General features: G+C 45.7%; 6 protein-coding genes across 6 annotated transcripts; 2 read left to right on the top strand and 4 right to left on the bottom strand.

Annotated features, from left to right (window-relative positions):
• Positions 1–53: 53 nt before the first annotated feature.
• LOC6897539 (uncharacterized) lies at positions 54–572 on the bottom strand. The gene is made up of 2 exons (XM_002137648.3): positions 299–572; positions 54–227 (listed from the first exon to the last, which is right to left on the bottom strand). The coding sequence occupies exons 1-2, from the start codon at positions 448–450 to the stop codon at positions 137–139; spliced, it is 243 nt and encodes an 80-aa protein (XP_002137684.2). The 5' UTR covers positions 451–572; the 3' UTR covers positions 54–136.
• Positions 573–1,452: 880 nt separating this feature from the next.
• On the bottom strand, positions 1,453–2,363 carry Ccp84Ad. Its single transcript, XM_001359183.4, has 2 exons — positions 2,247–2,363; positions 1,453–2,173 (listed from the first exon to the last, which is right to left on the bottom strand). The coding sequence occupies exons 1-2, from the start codon at positions 2,256–2,258 to the stop codon at positions 1,544–1,546; spliced, it is 642 nt and encodes a 213-aa protein (XP_001359220.2). The 5' UTR covers positions 2,259–2,363; the 3' UTR covers positions 1,453–1,543.
• Positions 2,364–3,258: 895 nt separating this feature from the next.
• Ccp84Ae lies at positions 3,259–4,113 on the top strand. The gene is made up of 2 exons (XM_033380343.1): positions 3,259–3,349; positions 3,421–4,113. Exons 1-2 carry the CDS (start codon positions 3,338–3,340, stop codon positions 4,060–4,062), a joined length of 654 nt encoding a protein of 217 aa, XP_033236234.1. The 5' UTR covers positions 3,259–3,337; the 3' UTR covers positions 4,063–4,113.
• A 140-nt stretch (positions 4,114–4,253) lies between these two features.
• LOC4802270 (larval cuticle protein A2B-like) lies at positions 4,254–5,344 on the top strand. Its single transcript, XM_033383877.1, has 3 exons — positions 4,254–4,279; positions 4,610–4,811; positions 4,871–5,344. Exons 1-3 carry the CDS (start codon positions 4,254–4,256, stop codon positions 5,312–5,314), a joined length of 672 nt encoding a protein of 223 aa, XP_033239768.1. The 3' UTR covers positions 5,315–5,344.
• Positions 5,345–7,301: 1,957 nt separating this feature from the next.
• Ccp84Ag lies at positions 7,302–8,171 on the bottom strand. The gene is made up of 2 exons (XM_001359186.4): positions 8,071–8,171; positions 7,302–7,974 (listed from the first exon to the last, which is right to left on the bottom strand). Exons 1-2 carry the CDS (start codon positions 8,080–8,082, stop codon positions 7,390–7,392), a joined length of 597 nt encoding a protein of 198 aa, XP_001359223.2. The 5' UTR covers positions 8,083–8,171; the 3' UTR covers positions 7,302–7,389.
• A 905-nt stretch (positions 8,172–9,076) lies between these two features.
• Positions 9,077–10,169, bottom strand: Edg84A (Ecdysone-dependent gene 84A). Its single transcript, XM_001359185.4, has 2 exons — positions 9,736–10,169; positions 9,077–9,655 (listed from the first exon to the last, which is right to left on the bottom strand). Exons 1-2 carry the CDS (start codon positions 9,745–9,747, stop codon positions 9,131–9,133), a joined length of 537 nt encoding a protein of 178 aa, XP_001359222.2. The 5' UTR covers positions 9,748–10,169; the 3' UTR covers positions 9,077–9,130.
• Positions 10,170–12,832: the final 2,663 nt, after the last annotated feature.

Raw genomic sequence — 12,832 nt, forward strand, 5'->3', positions numbered from 1 at the left:
AATTTCTAGAAGAGTAATCCAAGAGATATCCATAGTTAAGCTTAAACCATTTACTTTTAATCAATTTTATTGAAAATTCTTCAGCGAGGGTCTATCAGGGTGCCAGACGGTACCAGAAGGGTCATCCAGCGCAGCGCTACTTCGAGTTCTTATCCTTGAGCGCCCCGAAGTATAGAACCGACCAAGACTTGTCAAGAACTTCGTATTCCCTGGGACGCTGGTTGATGCTATTAATGTTGTCCAAGTGTTATTAGGGTTACGTATGTTCCCCTTCTAGTCCTATGTCCTTAGTGCTTACCTGATATCCGAGGTGAATAGGCGGTGTCGATGAAGCTGCTGTGGAATGCAAACGAGCTTCGGTGCGGGTTTCAGTTGCAAGGCACAGTCGCTATCCGTAGAGTGAAGGTTGCTGTCGTTTGAACCCATTTGGCCGGATTTGGAAGACATCATTGTTACATAAGTTTCTGTCTCTTAACCAAAAAAAAAATTTAATATATTGAATATGGGAAACAATTACTATCCTGTTAAACAATTTTTTTAAATGTGTGTACTGTGTATAGAAAAATCCGACTGTAGGGACAAGGCTAAGTGATATATTCCTTATTGTAAAATTTGAAATACAATTTCGACTGTCAAGGCATCCTTTTTTATTCCAATCTCCAAAATATCTCCAAGAATCAATGACCCCTTAAGACCGCCTCTGTGTCCGTTTCAATTTCGCTTTCAATTCAGTTCACTTCAACTTTAGTTCATGTATTTCACTTTCAAATACAATGTTTTAATTAACGAATTTGTTACTTCTATTGGAGCGGGGCCGAAATCATTACCCAGCTATCGACAAATGGGATTATAAGAACGATTCGAGATTCGATCTTGTCTGGCGTACGTCTGACCGCTAGTCAAACCAGTTCCTGAGCAACTGAGTCCCCCGCGTCATGATAGAAACATGAATTGGAATTGGAATTGAACTTGACGCTGGAAAAGCCGGCACTTTCAATCCGTTAGATACAATTGGAGAATTACTCAAGCACTAACCGGAAGCTGATGACCACGTGCTCCGATCTGCCTCAGAATATACCAGACTACTAGAGCTACATCCGTGACATAGTTATATGAATGCGCTCATGTTATTAGATCTGAATTTGTTATGATTTATTGATTGCTGATAGGATTGGTCAATTTCCAGAGCAGAGCCGAATCGAATCGAAATCGTTGCGGGTGTAGCAAATGGAGTAGTAAATGGAATAATTGAAAGAATAAGAAACTCCATTGGAGTTCGGAATTTCAATGTCGCAGCGTAATTAATTGGCAATGGAATGGAGTGGAACCCTAATGAACCGCACTAAATCCAATTCAATTAAATTGCGAGCTCCAATCGGACTTGACCTGTGCCTGAGGCTGCATTGATCCTTAAAAGCGGATGTCGTTGAACAGGAAGAGACACTCTTTTTGTGGAAAGTATTTGTGTATTTTTAGGGGGCATTCGTATAACTATAACAAGAAGGGGCATGGGTATGGGTATGGGGGATGGCTGGGATGGAACTTAGTGGTGGTAGGCGACAGCGGGGGCGGCGTAGGAGGTGTAGGTGGCAGCGGGAGCTGCGTAGTGGGTGGGAGCAGCATAGTGGGCCACGGGAGCAACCGTCTTGACGACAGCTGGGGCAGCATAGGTGTGGTAAGCGGGAGCCACAGTCTTGACGACAGCTGGGGCGGCATAGGTGTGGTAGGCGGGAGCCACGGTCTTGACCACAGCGGGGGCAGCATAGTGGGCAACAGCGGGAGCGGCGACGGTCTTCACAACAGTCTTGACATGCTCGAGGGGCACGCGGTTGACGACGGCGTTGAATCCATTGATGGGGTCGGCGGTGTACTGGACGGTGCGCTTGTATCCATCGGAATCGATCAGGGAGTACTCTCCGCGGACGACATCTCCGTCGCGCTCCTCCACCTGGCTCTTGGAGTCGCCGGAGAGCGAGTCTTGGACATCGTAGGCGTATTTGTACTGGGGATGGGGGTCGTATTCCTCGGCGGCCTTGGCCAGCACGGGCTGGGCAATTGTCTTGACGACGGCGGGTGCGGCATAGGTGGCCACGGCGGGGGCGGCGTGGTAGACCTGGGCGGCGGGCAGAAGGCCGGCGTTGGCAGCGGCGATCAGTGCGAAGAGGGCGATGAACTGGAAGGGAAGGGCATTCTGAATGAGGATCTTGGGTCTTTGGTATGGTATCTGTGTTCTCTCCTGATCGTACCTTGAATGCCATTTTGATTGGTTTGTGGTTTGGGGCTTGTGCTGCGGTTGCTGCTGCTGTTGGTTGCTGTGAGGCGAAGAGTGGACTGTGAGGGCAACTGGGCCAACAGTCTGCTTTTATACGTATATGGAGCAACTTCTGGTAATGGCTGGCAATGACCACGCTCTCCGCGTAATTAGTGCAATTCAGTTATGCTAAACGTGGATGGAGAGCAGCGATAGGAGGTGGAAGAGAAGGAGGGAAATTGTAACATTGAAATCGTGCTCTATTGTACGAAAAATGTCTTTGTGTGCTGTCATCGAAATAAATTCAATTTATCCAAGAAATACGCGTATGCACAGGTATTTCTGTGGCTCCGAAAAACCAGTTTGCTGCGACTGTTAATGAAAGCGTAAATGGGGAAGTGCATTAAAAAAGCATCCATCAAGTGCAGGGATTTCGAATGGGAGTTGCAACAGATTATTCTATAAGGATTATTGTAAGACCATATTTGAGGAGTAATTCCACGTTCATATTAATGATATGGTGGCGCATGATTTTAATCTCATTTCGAACTGCAAATCTTTGAAATTTTTTCTCTATGCTTAGGAAATTTTGTGAATGATATTTGCTACGGCTCTTCTTTAAGGTATATGTATAATATTGGAAATTGCTTGCATAATCCTCATAGGGTCGGAAGGGTGGCCCGTCTCTTCTGAAAATCTCCTCCACCCCTAGATCTAATGCCAGTCTTTGTCTTGCAGTTTCTGAAGCTAAAAATTTTTGACAAAACACTAATTAAAATTGGATTTGTGTAATCAATAAAATGCAGCTTGGTTTTATAATTAAAGTTTGCCATTTTAAGCAGAACCAAAGAGTTTAAAATGGTGCGTGACAGTTTTTACAAGCCCCCAGTCCCAGCCCCAGAGGCAGGTGGCATTCGAGGCGCCGCCGCGACAGTGGGCACCGCCAAAAATGAATTCCAATTAGGTGTCATCAATGTCATTGGATCGCGTATAAAATCCAATGGCCCGAGACGGGTCAGACATTCAGTGTTTGGCTTTAGCCCAAGACAGCAACTGCAGTAAATCCAACTAAAAATCCATTCAAAAATGGCCTGCAAGGTTCGTGTGGATAAAGCGAGGACTAAAACAGGATTATCAGTGTACTAAAATTCCCTATCTCTTCCACGCAGATCGTGATCGCTTTGGCTCTGTTCGCCGTGGCAGCGCAGGCCGCCGTTCTGAGGACCGTCGCTCCCGTGGCAGTGGCTCCGGCACCCGTCCCCGTCCTGGCCAAGACCGTCGAATTGGAGGAGGTGGATCCGCATCCCCAGTACTCCTACAGCTACGATGTGCAGGACTCTATCTCCGGCGACAACAAGGGGCATGTGGAGGAGCGTGACGGAGATTTGGTCCGCGGCGAGTACTCCCTGATCGATGCCGATGGTTTCAAGCGTACTGTGACCTACACCGCCGATTCTATCAATGGATTCAATGCTGTTGTCCGACGTGAGCCCATCGTCGCCGTGCAGGCTGAGCCATTGATCAAGGCTGCTCCCGTTGCTGTGGCGGCTCCCCTCGTGAAGGCTGCTCCTGTTGCTGTGGCAGCACCGATTGTCCGCTCTGCTCCTTTGGCCGTGGCTGCTCCTGTGCTTCGCTCTGCTCCTCTTGCGGTTGCCTCCCCCATTGTCCGTTCGGCTCCGCTGGCGCTTTCCTCTCCCCTTGTCCGATCTGCCCCTCTGGCGGTGGCTGCCCCAGCACCCATCCTGCGCACCGCTGCCTATTCCACGCCTTTGAGGTACACAGCCCCTACCTATACCATTGCCAACTTGTAAAATCGGACTTTTGTTTTTGTTAATGAATATAAATTGTGATTGTTATGTTAATTTGAATGGCTTTCATTGTGGGGTCTTTCTAGAGGTCTTATGGTAGAAGATTCTGAGAGTAAGAAGATCAATTCTTACCTTCCCTCAGAGTCTGGATCTTACAAGAATCTCTTTATCATGTTTTACGCTTCGAATTCTATATGGTTCTCTTCTATTTCTTGTCTAGGTCAGTTCCATTTTGAAATACTCTTTCGGACACTCCTCTTTTATCTCTTTAAGGTCTCTTTCCTTCCCAATCTACAGATTAATCGGGCAACACAATATCCCACTCAAGGCAGAATAGTGAAAGTGTTCAAAATCCGCTGAGAGTTTCGCCTATGACACTAAGCCGCAGAGCCCCACATTTGCATTCCCCAAAAGATTGCATAAATTGATATATGTATATATATATATATCTTTTTCGCATTGCGTGGGCCATTGTAATTGCCCCGTTTCCAGTCAATAAATTAATAAGTTAAATAATAAAAAAAATATACAAAAAAAATGATATCAAAAGTGACAAAACTGATTTTTTGGCCAAAAGCAAAATTAATCAATTTCAATTCGCTTTTTTCGAGCTTCGCACTTTTTGCAGGGGTATAAAAAGCAGTGCACGCTGGCCAGTAAATCATTCCACAGCCTCCCTGTCTTCGGAACAGTTAACGGATACCATTAAACCAACCTCCAAACCTCCCAAACTTAGAGCCATGGCCTTCAAGGTGAGTGATCCTGGTAGTCTAGTAGGTTTTTCTTTCATTAATTGGCTTCATCCTTCCAGTTCTTCGCTGTTCTTGCCCTCGTGGCTGCCGTTAGTGCTGGTGTTGTTCCTGTCCAGCAGGTGTACCATGCTCCAGCCCCTGCTGTGGCCTATGCCCATGCTCCTGTGGCCGTTGCCCATGCCCAGCCCGTGCTGGCCAAGCACGACGATGAGTACGATCCCCATCCCCAGTACAAGTTCGCCTACGATGTGCAGGACGCCCTCTCCGGAGACTCCAAGAGCCAGGTGGAGGAGCGCGACGGCGATGTCGTCCATGGCGAGTACTCCCTCAACGACTCTGATGGCTACCGTCGCATTGTGCAGTACACCTCGGACCCCATCAACGGATTCAATGCCGTCGTCAACCGCGTGCCCCTCGACCATGTCAAGACTGTGGTGAAGTCAGTGGCACCCGTGGCCGTTGCCGCTGCCCCACTGCCAGTGGCCTACCATCAGCACCACTAAGGCTTACGGCTCTCATCCTTCCCTCATCCCTTAACGAAATGTTTTAGATGAATAAATTGTTGAATATTTGTAAGCTCAGAAAATCGAGAGTGTCTTTTTAATTGTCTTTTTAATTCCCTAAGAGAGGTAACCAAAATCTAGGCTCTTCCTTAAATTCCTCCCAAAGAAACCTCAACTCCAATGATTATTTACCATTACCTTGGCTCTTCTTTAAAGCCCTCCTGAGCACATGTATTTTGTAATCAATTTTCTGGTAATCAATTTGCTGGTAATAACTCATTAAGGGCCCTCAAAATTTAAACAGGCGTTGGATCTCGGGCCCGACCCATTTTACACCAATCATCGAAAATTGAGGCAGACATCCGATTGGAAAGAAACGCATTGGAACATTTCAATAAAAAACCATCTGCGTTCGAAGGCTTATTGAATTTTAATGCATGTAATGTGCCTTTTGGCTTGGATGTGCATTCAAAGCGCGGGGACACCCCCTTGAAAAACCAGTTAAGGTCAGATGGCTGCATGGTCCGAACCTTTCGCCAAGTCTGGGGCCTGTGTCCGACTCGGCTTGAGAATGATTTACGTGACATTATTGGACTTAAATTGTTTCCTTTATCTTAAAGTGGCTACCAGATAGGAGGCGGCAGACTTTCGAACGTGGGCAAGTGCAAATATGCCAAGGCAGAGGGCCAGCCATAGCCACATGACTGTCACAGAAGTGGACAGGAGACCCCAAACCATGGACAACCGACAGCAGTCAATGGACAACGTGCATGGAGCCACGGACAGCAAAGGTTAAGGTCACAGTCAATTTTCATTGTTAATTACCGTTGGAGTGAGCGCTTCGTTGGCCAAAAACGGACCCGTTCCCATGCTTAGCATGTAAGTACACATGCCCAGAGATCCACAGTAGTCACAACAACCACAGCCGGAGCTTCAAAGATCGACAGTAGCCCGAACCACAGTGTGGCAGCTCGTAATGGCTGTGCGCATGCGCAACGTCTCGCATCGAGGCCCATAAACGTTTACCAGACGAATTACAACAATGCTCGTGTCGCATTAAAAACCAGCCCAGACCCCGAACCAGACCCATACCCCATCATCAATGCGCTTAAGCCCCGTTCACACTAGGCCCCCAGTGCAATGACTACAAAATACAAAAATCTTCTGCGGGTTTCCCCCGTGCCGCTTACAAACTGAACTTGACAGCAATTTAGTGGCCACTCGAAATAAATTTATTTGCTTAGTGTAAACGCTTCTTGTCTTGTCGCGACATTCTCTGCGTTCTTGGACGTGTTGGACTCCGGCTTTGTGTTGGCCATTTACGTTGACATTATTCACTGTTTCACTTCTGTGGACGGAAAGTGTTATTTTGACAGTTTATGTCGAGGAGTGGAGCGTTCTTTCTTGTAAGGTGACCTTGAAAACGCTTGTAGTTGGTTGAGAGTGAAAGTGAGTTTCGGTTTCTTTTGAGTAAACTTTTGAGTACTTTTCGTGGGACAAAGCAGAAAGTAAGATGATTATTTGTTGAAAGGAAATGAAGATAATGATTACAGAAGCCCAAGAGAAGATTAAATAGAATGACACAACAATTTAGTGAATGAATTTGGAACTTATGGGTAGATAACAAACAATATATAGGTCGCTTCCTGTTGGGGAAGGAAAATAAATAAGGTCTTATTCACACACATAGAATGGAGGCTTTTGAGATAATCTTTATATATGATCTGGGGCAAATAGTTGGAAATTTTCCATAACGAATTACTGCAACTCGACTCACTTTTAACTCGAGATCAAATGGAATTTTCTGTTGTTTTTACAGATGTTATATCAATATCGATTCTTAATTGTGTCTCCCTTTTACAGTCTAGTCCCTACCAAGATCTTACAATCCAAATTTCCACTAAGGACTTTTTTCTTCGCTAAGAGCAATGAATATTACGATTAAGAATACATTTTAAGCATTCCCCCTCCCAAAAACACATAATACTTTTAAGTTTTGCTTTCATTTAGATCACATCCATTTATTCAATAACAACTAACGGCAATTATCTGGTCGTGGCGCCTATTCGGGCACTTCAATAGGCGTACGAGATAAGAGGCGAAGCGTACTGGGTCTTGACGAAAGCGGGTCCGGCTGCGACCAGAGGAGCGGCCTTCACGATGGGTGCTGGGGCAGCGGCATAGCTCAGAGGTGCTGGGGCATAGGCTGGGGCAGCAGCATACGCGAGGGGAGCCGGGGCAGCATGATAGGCAAGGGGCGCTGGGGCAGCAGCATAGGCAGCGGTACGGACAGCAACTGGAGCGGCAGCCACAACGGGAGCGGCACGGACAACTGGAGCTGGGGCGGCGGCAACGGCGGCCACTAGAGGCTCACGACGGACGACGGCATTGAATCCATTGATGGGATCGGCGGTGTAGTCCACAATGCGACGGTAGCCATCAGCGTCGTTGAGGGAGTACTGGCCCTGGACAACATCTCCGTCGCGGCTCTCCACCTGGGTCTTGGAGTCCCCGGAGATGGCATCCTTCACGTCATATCCGTAGGTGTACTGGGGATGGGGATCGTACTCCTCCACCTGGGCGACGGCGGCCAAGGGAGCAGCAGCCGGGATGAGGCCAGCGCTGGCCACGGCGATGCAGGCGGCGAAGAGGACCACGAACTGGAATTAAGACATGGGCACATTTTAATACACTATTCTTTGTTCACTTGATATCACAGGTTTTTAGTCCTTGGGGTGGATGAGCATGAGCCTTACTTTGAATGCCATTTTTGTTTTGTTTTTGGGGGGTGTTGCTCTAGATACCGTAATTGGTTTTGAACTGATTTTAACAGCGTCCAACTGGGGCTTATATACCGATTTGATGGCAACCTGCCCGATGACGGTGTGCACTTGCGTCACAAAACGACGCCGACCATATCAAAATGCGAGACGCTCAAGACTAGAAGCAGTCCGTCCCCGAACTGGGGGGATCGGGTATTGGGTAGTACGGTGCACACGATGGGCGGCTACCAAGGCTGAGTTTTGTGCGATCGGTGACAAAGGCCCCCAGCATAATGCCTTCTTGATTGGATTGGCTTGGATTGGACTTGAGCGGACTTGGCTCTACAAATTAATATTGGCCTCAGAAGTCGCATGCCCGAACGTGCACTCCAGCCTTTGAATCGATCATCATGATGATGATGATCATTCGCTTTCGAAAAAATGCCCGTTCGCACTATTATTAAACGATATCGTATGCAGCGCATGCGCAAATGCATAACAACGGTTTTTCAAATCGTCTCTGCACTTGCACCCCCAGCCCCACACCCATAAACCATTAACCATTATATGGGTATATGGCTTCCCTGCCCCCCACCGCCAGTTAGCGACCTTAAACGTTTAGTTTTTGAGCCGGTCTGTCGCTCCAGTTGAACGTTAATGGGATTTCAAGCGTATGTTTATGGTGTCGCGCTGTCGCACTTCCGAATGGACACCCAAAACAAAGAGAAGTCAATGCTTATCAATGCTTAGGTATTTCTGGTGATATTCTTTTGGATTTAACTTATTTGTAGGGTATTTTTGGGGCTATTCTTTTCAATTAATCATGGCAAGCTGGTTATTTCCTAGCCATATTTAATGGTGCTAATTGTAGCGGAAGTCCACATTTTGGAGGCCGTTTCAGCATTTACAGCCATTTTTCAATTATCTCCCTTGAGATTATAAAGTACTTTCCACTTAAAAATCCCTTGCATTCGACAGTAAAACAAATTTCTTATAAAGAAATGACTTTTAACAGTTTAATTCAAATAAAATCTTCAGCAAACCAATTTTATATCTAGAACACATAAGAAATATGCTGTGGATGCGGCACATGATGCGAGATGATGGCCTGCGATGGGGCTGCATGGTGCACAACATGATGGGTGACGGGAGCATGGTGGATCACCGTTGAGGCCGGGCCAAAGGATCGATGGACCACAGCAGACGCCTGAGAGTGCGGCTTCAGGACAGGCAGCTTTTTCAGAGGCTGCAACTTTACGGGAGCCGCAGGCCTTGCCACAAATGCAGTGGCACTGGAGAGTGGCTCTCGACGAACCACAGCATTGAAGCCACTCTCGGCATCGACGCTGTACTCCACAATTCGACGATAGCCATCGGCATCGTTGACAGAGTACTGTCCGCGGACCACATCGCCATCTCGGGACTCCGATTGGGACTTGACATCACCGGTTTCGCCATCCTGGACATCATAGTTGAAGGTGTACTGTGGATGGGCATCGAAGGTGTCCTCGCTTCCGACTGATTTCACGGGCAGCAGACCCGCCTGGACCACGGCAACAAAGGCCACAAAAAATGCAATCTGTGGGGGATGGGATCGAATGGTTGAGTTGATAAATTTCAATGGGAAGTGCCGCACATCTACTATACGAGTATGCTTACTCTGTTCAACATGTCTGGACGATCTTAATGGAAGATGATTAAGGTTTGTTCCTGTCGGTCGCTGACTTTACACAAATTCATTTCGCTGCGGTCTCCAGCTTATATACCACACTGGATGCTCATTGACCCAATGCCACACTGCCCTGCATCTGCAGGGGGACCCGCCGGGACCTGTTGCCGTTCTGTGCTCTCTACAGTGTGGCAAGGTCAACGTAATCAGACCTCCAGTCTCTCGCCTAATTGGAGTCGAGATGCGGCAACAAGTTTGTCAGACATTCGACAGGTTTCCAGACCGTTTCCAGCTGCAGGCCCTTCCATATTTTTGCATTAACACTCGACAGGCATTCTGCATTATCATATCTGTGGTTCCTTGAAGAGGCTAAGAGAAAGATGGTTGGCCCAAGAGTTTTTCCATAAATTATAAAAAGGGGTTCCAGATTTGATGATCAACTACGACGTCGACTACAATATTAATAAGCTTGTCCTTGCAAGGCTTTTGGTCTTCGTACCATGTCACTAGTTGAGGAGGCACCCTAGTGTCAAGAACAATATTTTTTGATCCAGATATTGATTCAGATCAAGTGATATATATGTATACATACATATGTATGAATGTATCATATGGAAGGAACTCAGCCCGTGCTGTGTATTCTACATACAGATTACATGCATTTTTCTACATCATATCTACATAAGCAGCGAAAAGTATGCTACACTTTTGTGTGCCAAGTAGTTTCCAGTTTTCGTCATTCAGTAGTAGTAGTAGTAGAATGAAGTAGTGCGCAAAACGGAATGGAAAAATACCCACGTATATATAGCTGCATTTTCCGAATTCGAATTTTTGCATGCGCACTGCATTGCTAAGGCAAAAGCAATACAAATTGCCAACGCTGTTGCAAAATCGGCTATTTTATAGCTATTTCGGCCAATTTTAAAAGTTTTAGTTCCATAAATATTTGAAAATTGTTATTCAGACGGAAATCTGATTAGTTTTAAATATTTATTTAGCTATGTTTTGCTATTTTAATTTCTTTAATGAAGTGCAAAACCTTCAAACAAAAAAAAACTACTTTAGCATGTTTTACGACAAAAACAGCTTGCTTTGATTGCTGCCCAAATGTGCAGGCAAAAAATGAGAATGCATTCGAATGAATTCGGAAGCAATCAATCCCTCACTCTTACTCATTTAACTCGTGCCTCGTTGTTGAAATGTGGTTTGTATGAGTTTTACTAAAATTATTTCATTCCAATAAACTCAATTCATTTAGAGCATTAATAATTCGAATGCCGGTTGTTTGGCATTCATGCAGCAGTACGCAGTAGTAAATCCAGCCTACAGTGGAGTAACTAAGTAAGTATCTCTATCTGTTTACATTAGAATGCCATATGTTCTAATTCCAGCCAATCTCTGCCAGGGAACAATAATCCTTTTGTTGGTTGCATTCATTATAAAGATATTCAATCCAATCGTTGGCTGCTCTGCTCCGATTGGTCAGCCTATCCATGCTGCGCAGCGGATAAAGCGGCCGCTCAGCCAGTTGTCCCGCTCACACCTTATCCGAATCAAAAATGAAAGATTGTTGATGTGCGCGGGATTGAACTTAATGCCGCCTGTCTTTATCTTTGGCGGGTAGTTTTTGCATAATTCTGCATCTTAAACAGCCAAGGCAAGGTCGTTGACGGGTCCGGGTGCCCACTGACAATGTTTACATGGCTTCAAATTACACGCGGGATTAAAGTAGAGATTGTTCGTGAGGGTGGAGTGCGTTGATGTGAATATTTGTTTACTATTGAACATGGAAGGAATGCTCTTCAAGCATGTCTTGAACTGATTTAAAACAGAAATAAAACTGCAGGACTGGAGGACTATCCTTAAGAAAGTATTTAATGAATTGATTTTTGAGCACATCTCTTGTCAGCAATGGGAAAGAGAATCATTCAGGCGGGCTCCGTTTTTCACTTACTTTTGCGGATTGCGTTTTCAGCCAAAACGTTTCGTTTAAAGGTGTTGTTGTTGTTGTCCTGACCAATTTTTTCCGAGCCAAATTTGAGGATATTTAAAAAAAAATTTTAATTAAGAAAGAAAATATAGATGTCAAGTTTATGTTAATGCATCAATGGGTTATCATTTTTTTTTTCCTTTTTGAAATTAAGGTTCGTTTCGTTGTATAAAAATCGTTTACTTTTAATTTCGTCAACGAAAATGTTTTCGTTTTGAAAACGAATAAATCTTTCGGAATGTGAAAACGGGAGCCCCAATTTATGTGTATTTAAAAGACTTTTGTGTTACTAAAAATTATTTCCTAGAATACCTTAAGAAAGTAGCTGGTTTCCATTGCTTAAGAAACCATTTTCTTTATTTAAATAAAAGAGAACCATTTTCCCCAACTGCTGACATAGTGGTCCCAGCTCTGCATGGCGTATGGCGAGGGAATCCCTAAGAACTGTAAAACAATTTGGGGGCGCCGACAATTGAGTGGATCAATCAACAAGAAGAGCTCCTGCCACCAAAAGGGAACTGGGCTTAGGACTGACGCTCCATCGTCCAGAAGGGACATGTGATGAATTCGCTCTCTAATTGCCTGCGAACACAGGTGGAAACCAGGGGGCGGGAAGCTTAAAATCATATTAATAAACGTAATGAGCACGTCTGGGCCAATTACATATTCAATTAGAGAATGGGAACGGGAACCTGCCGGGCGGACTCGTTAGGACAACTCTTGGCCTCCGTGCAACAGGCATCAGGCGTCGGCTGCTCTGTCGCCATCGCCGTCGCTGTTTCGGTCGCAGCTGATAAGTACTTTTAATTAATTAATCATTACAGAGCCAAAGAACAAAAGACATAAGTCAAAAGCTGCACAAGACCAAATAAAAAATGGCACAAATATCGATTTACCCGAAAAAAAAAATATTACAAAGAGAAACCCGAAAAATACCGCCAAGTTTTGTTCTTGGAGCGGTGACAGTCGGCGCCGGGCAATCCATCAATTTGTGCAGCGCCAATTACGCCAGTTACTCGTCACGTCACGTCTCAGTCGCCGGACGGACACCACTCGGACAGCGGACGACGGACAATGGACAGATACGGGCTGCCGTG

Source organism: Drosophila pseudoobscura, chromosome 2 (genome assembly GCF_009870125.1).
Source record: "Drosophila pseudoobscura strain MV-25-SWS-2005 chromosome 2, UCI_Dpse_MV25, whole genome shotgun sequence".
Taxonomy (NCBI): Eukaryota; Metazoa; Arthropoda; class Insecta; order Diptera; family Drosophilidae; genus Drosophila; species Drosophila pseudoobscura.

Excerpts from the sequence above, each read along its gene's own strand:
- LOC6897539 (XM_002137648.3), bottom strand. The coding sequence starts at position 450 with ATGATGTCTTCCAAATCCGGCCAAATGGGTTCAAACGACAGCAACCTT. Across the intron at positions 228-298 it reads CTATTCACCTCGGATATCAG|CATCAACCAGCGTCCCAGGG; the intron begins GTAAGCACTAAG and ends CAACATTAATAG.
- LOC4802270 (XM_033383877.1), top strand. The coding sequence starts at position 4,254 with ATGGTTCTCTTCTATTTCTTGTCTAG. Across the intron at positions 4,280-4,609 it reads CTCTTCTATTTCTTGTCTAG|TGACAAAACTGATTTTTTGG; the intron begins GTCAGTTCCATT and ends TGATATCAAAAG. Across the intron at positions 4,812-4,870 it reads TTAGAGCCATGGCCTTCAAG|TTCTTCGCTGTTCTTGCCCT; the intron begins GTGAGTGATCCT and ends TCATCCTTCCAG.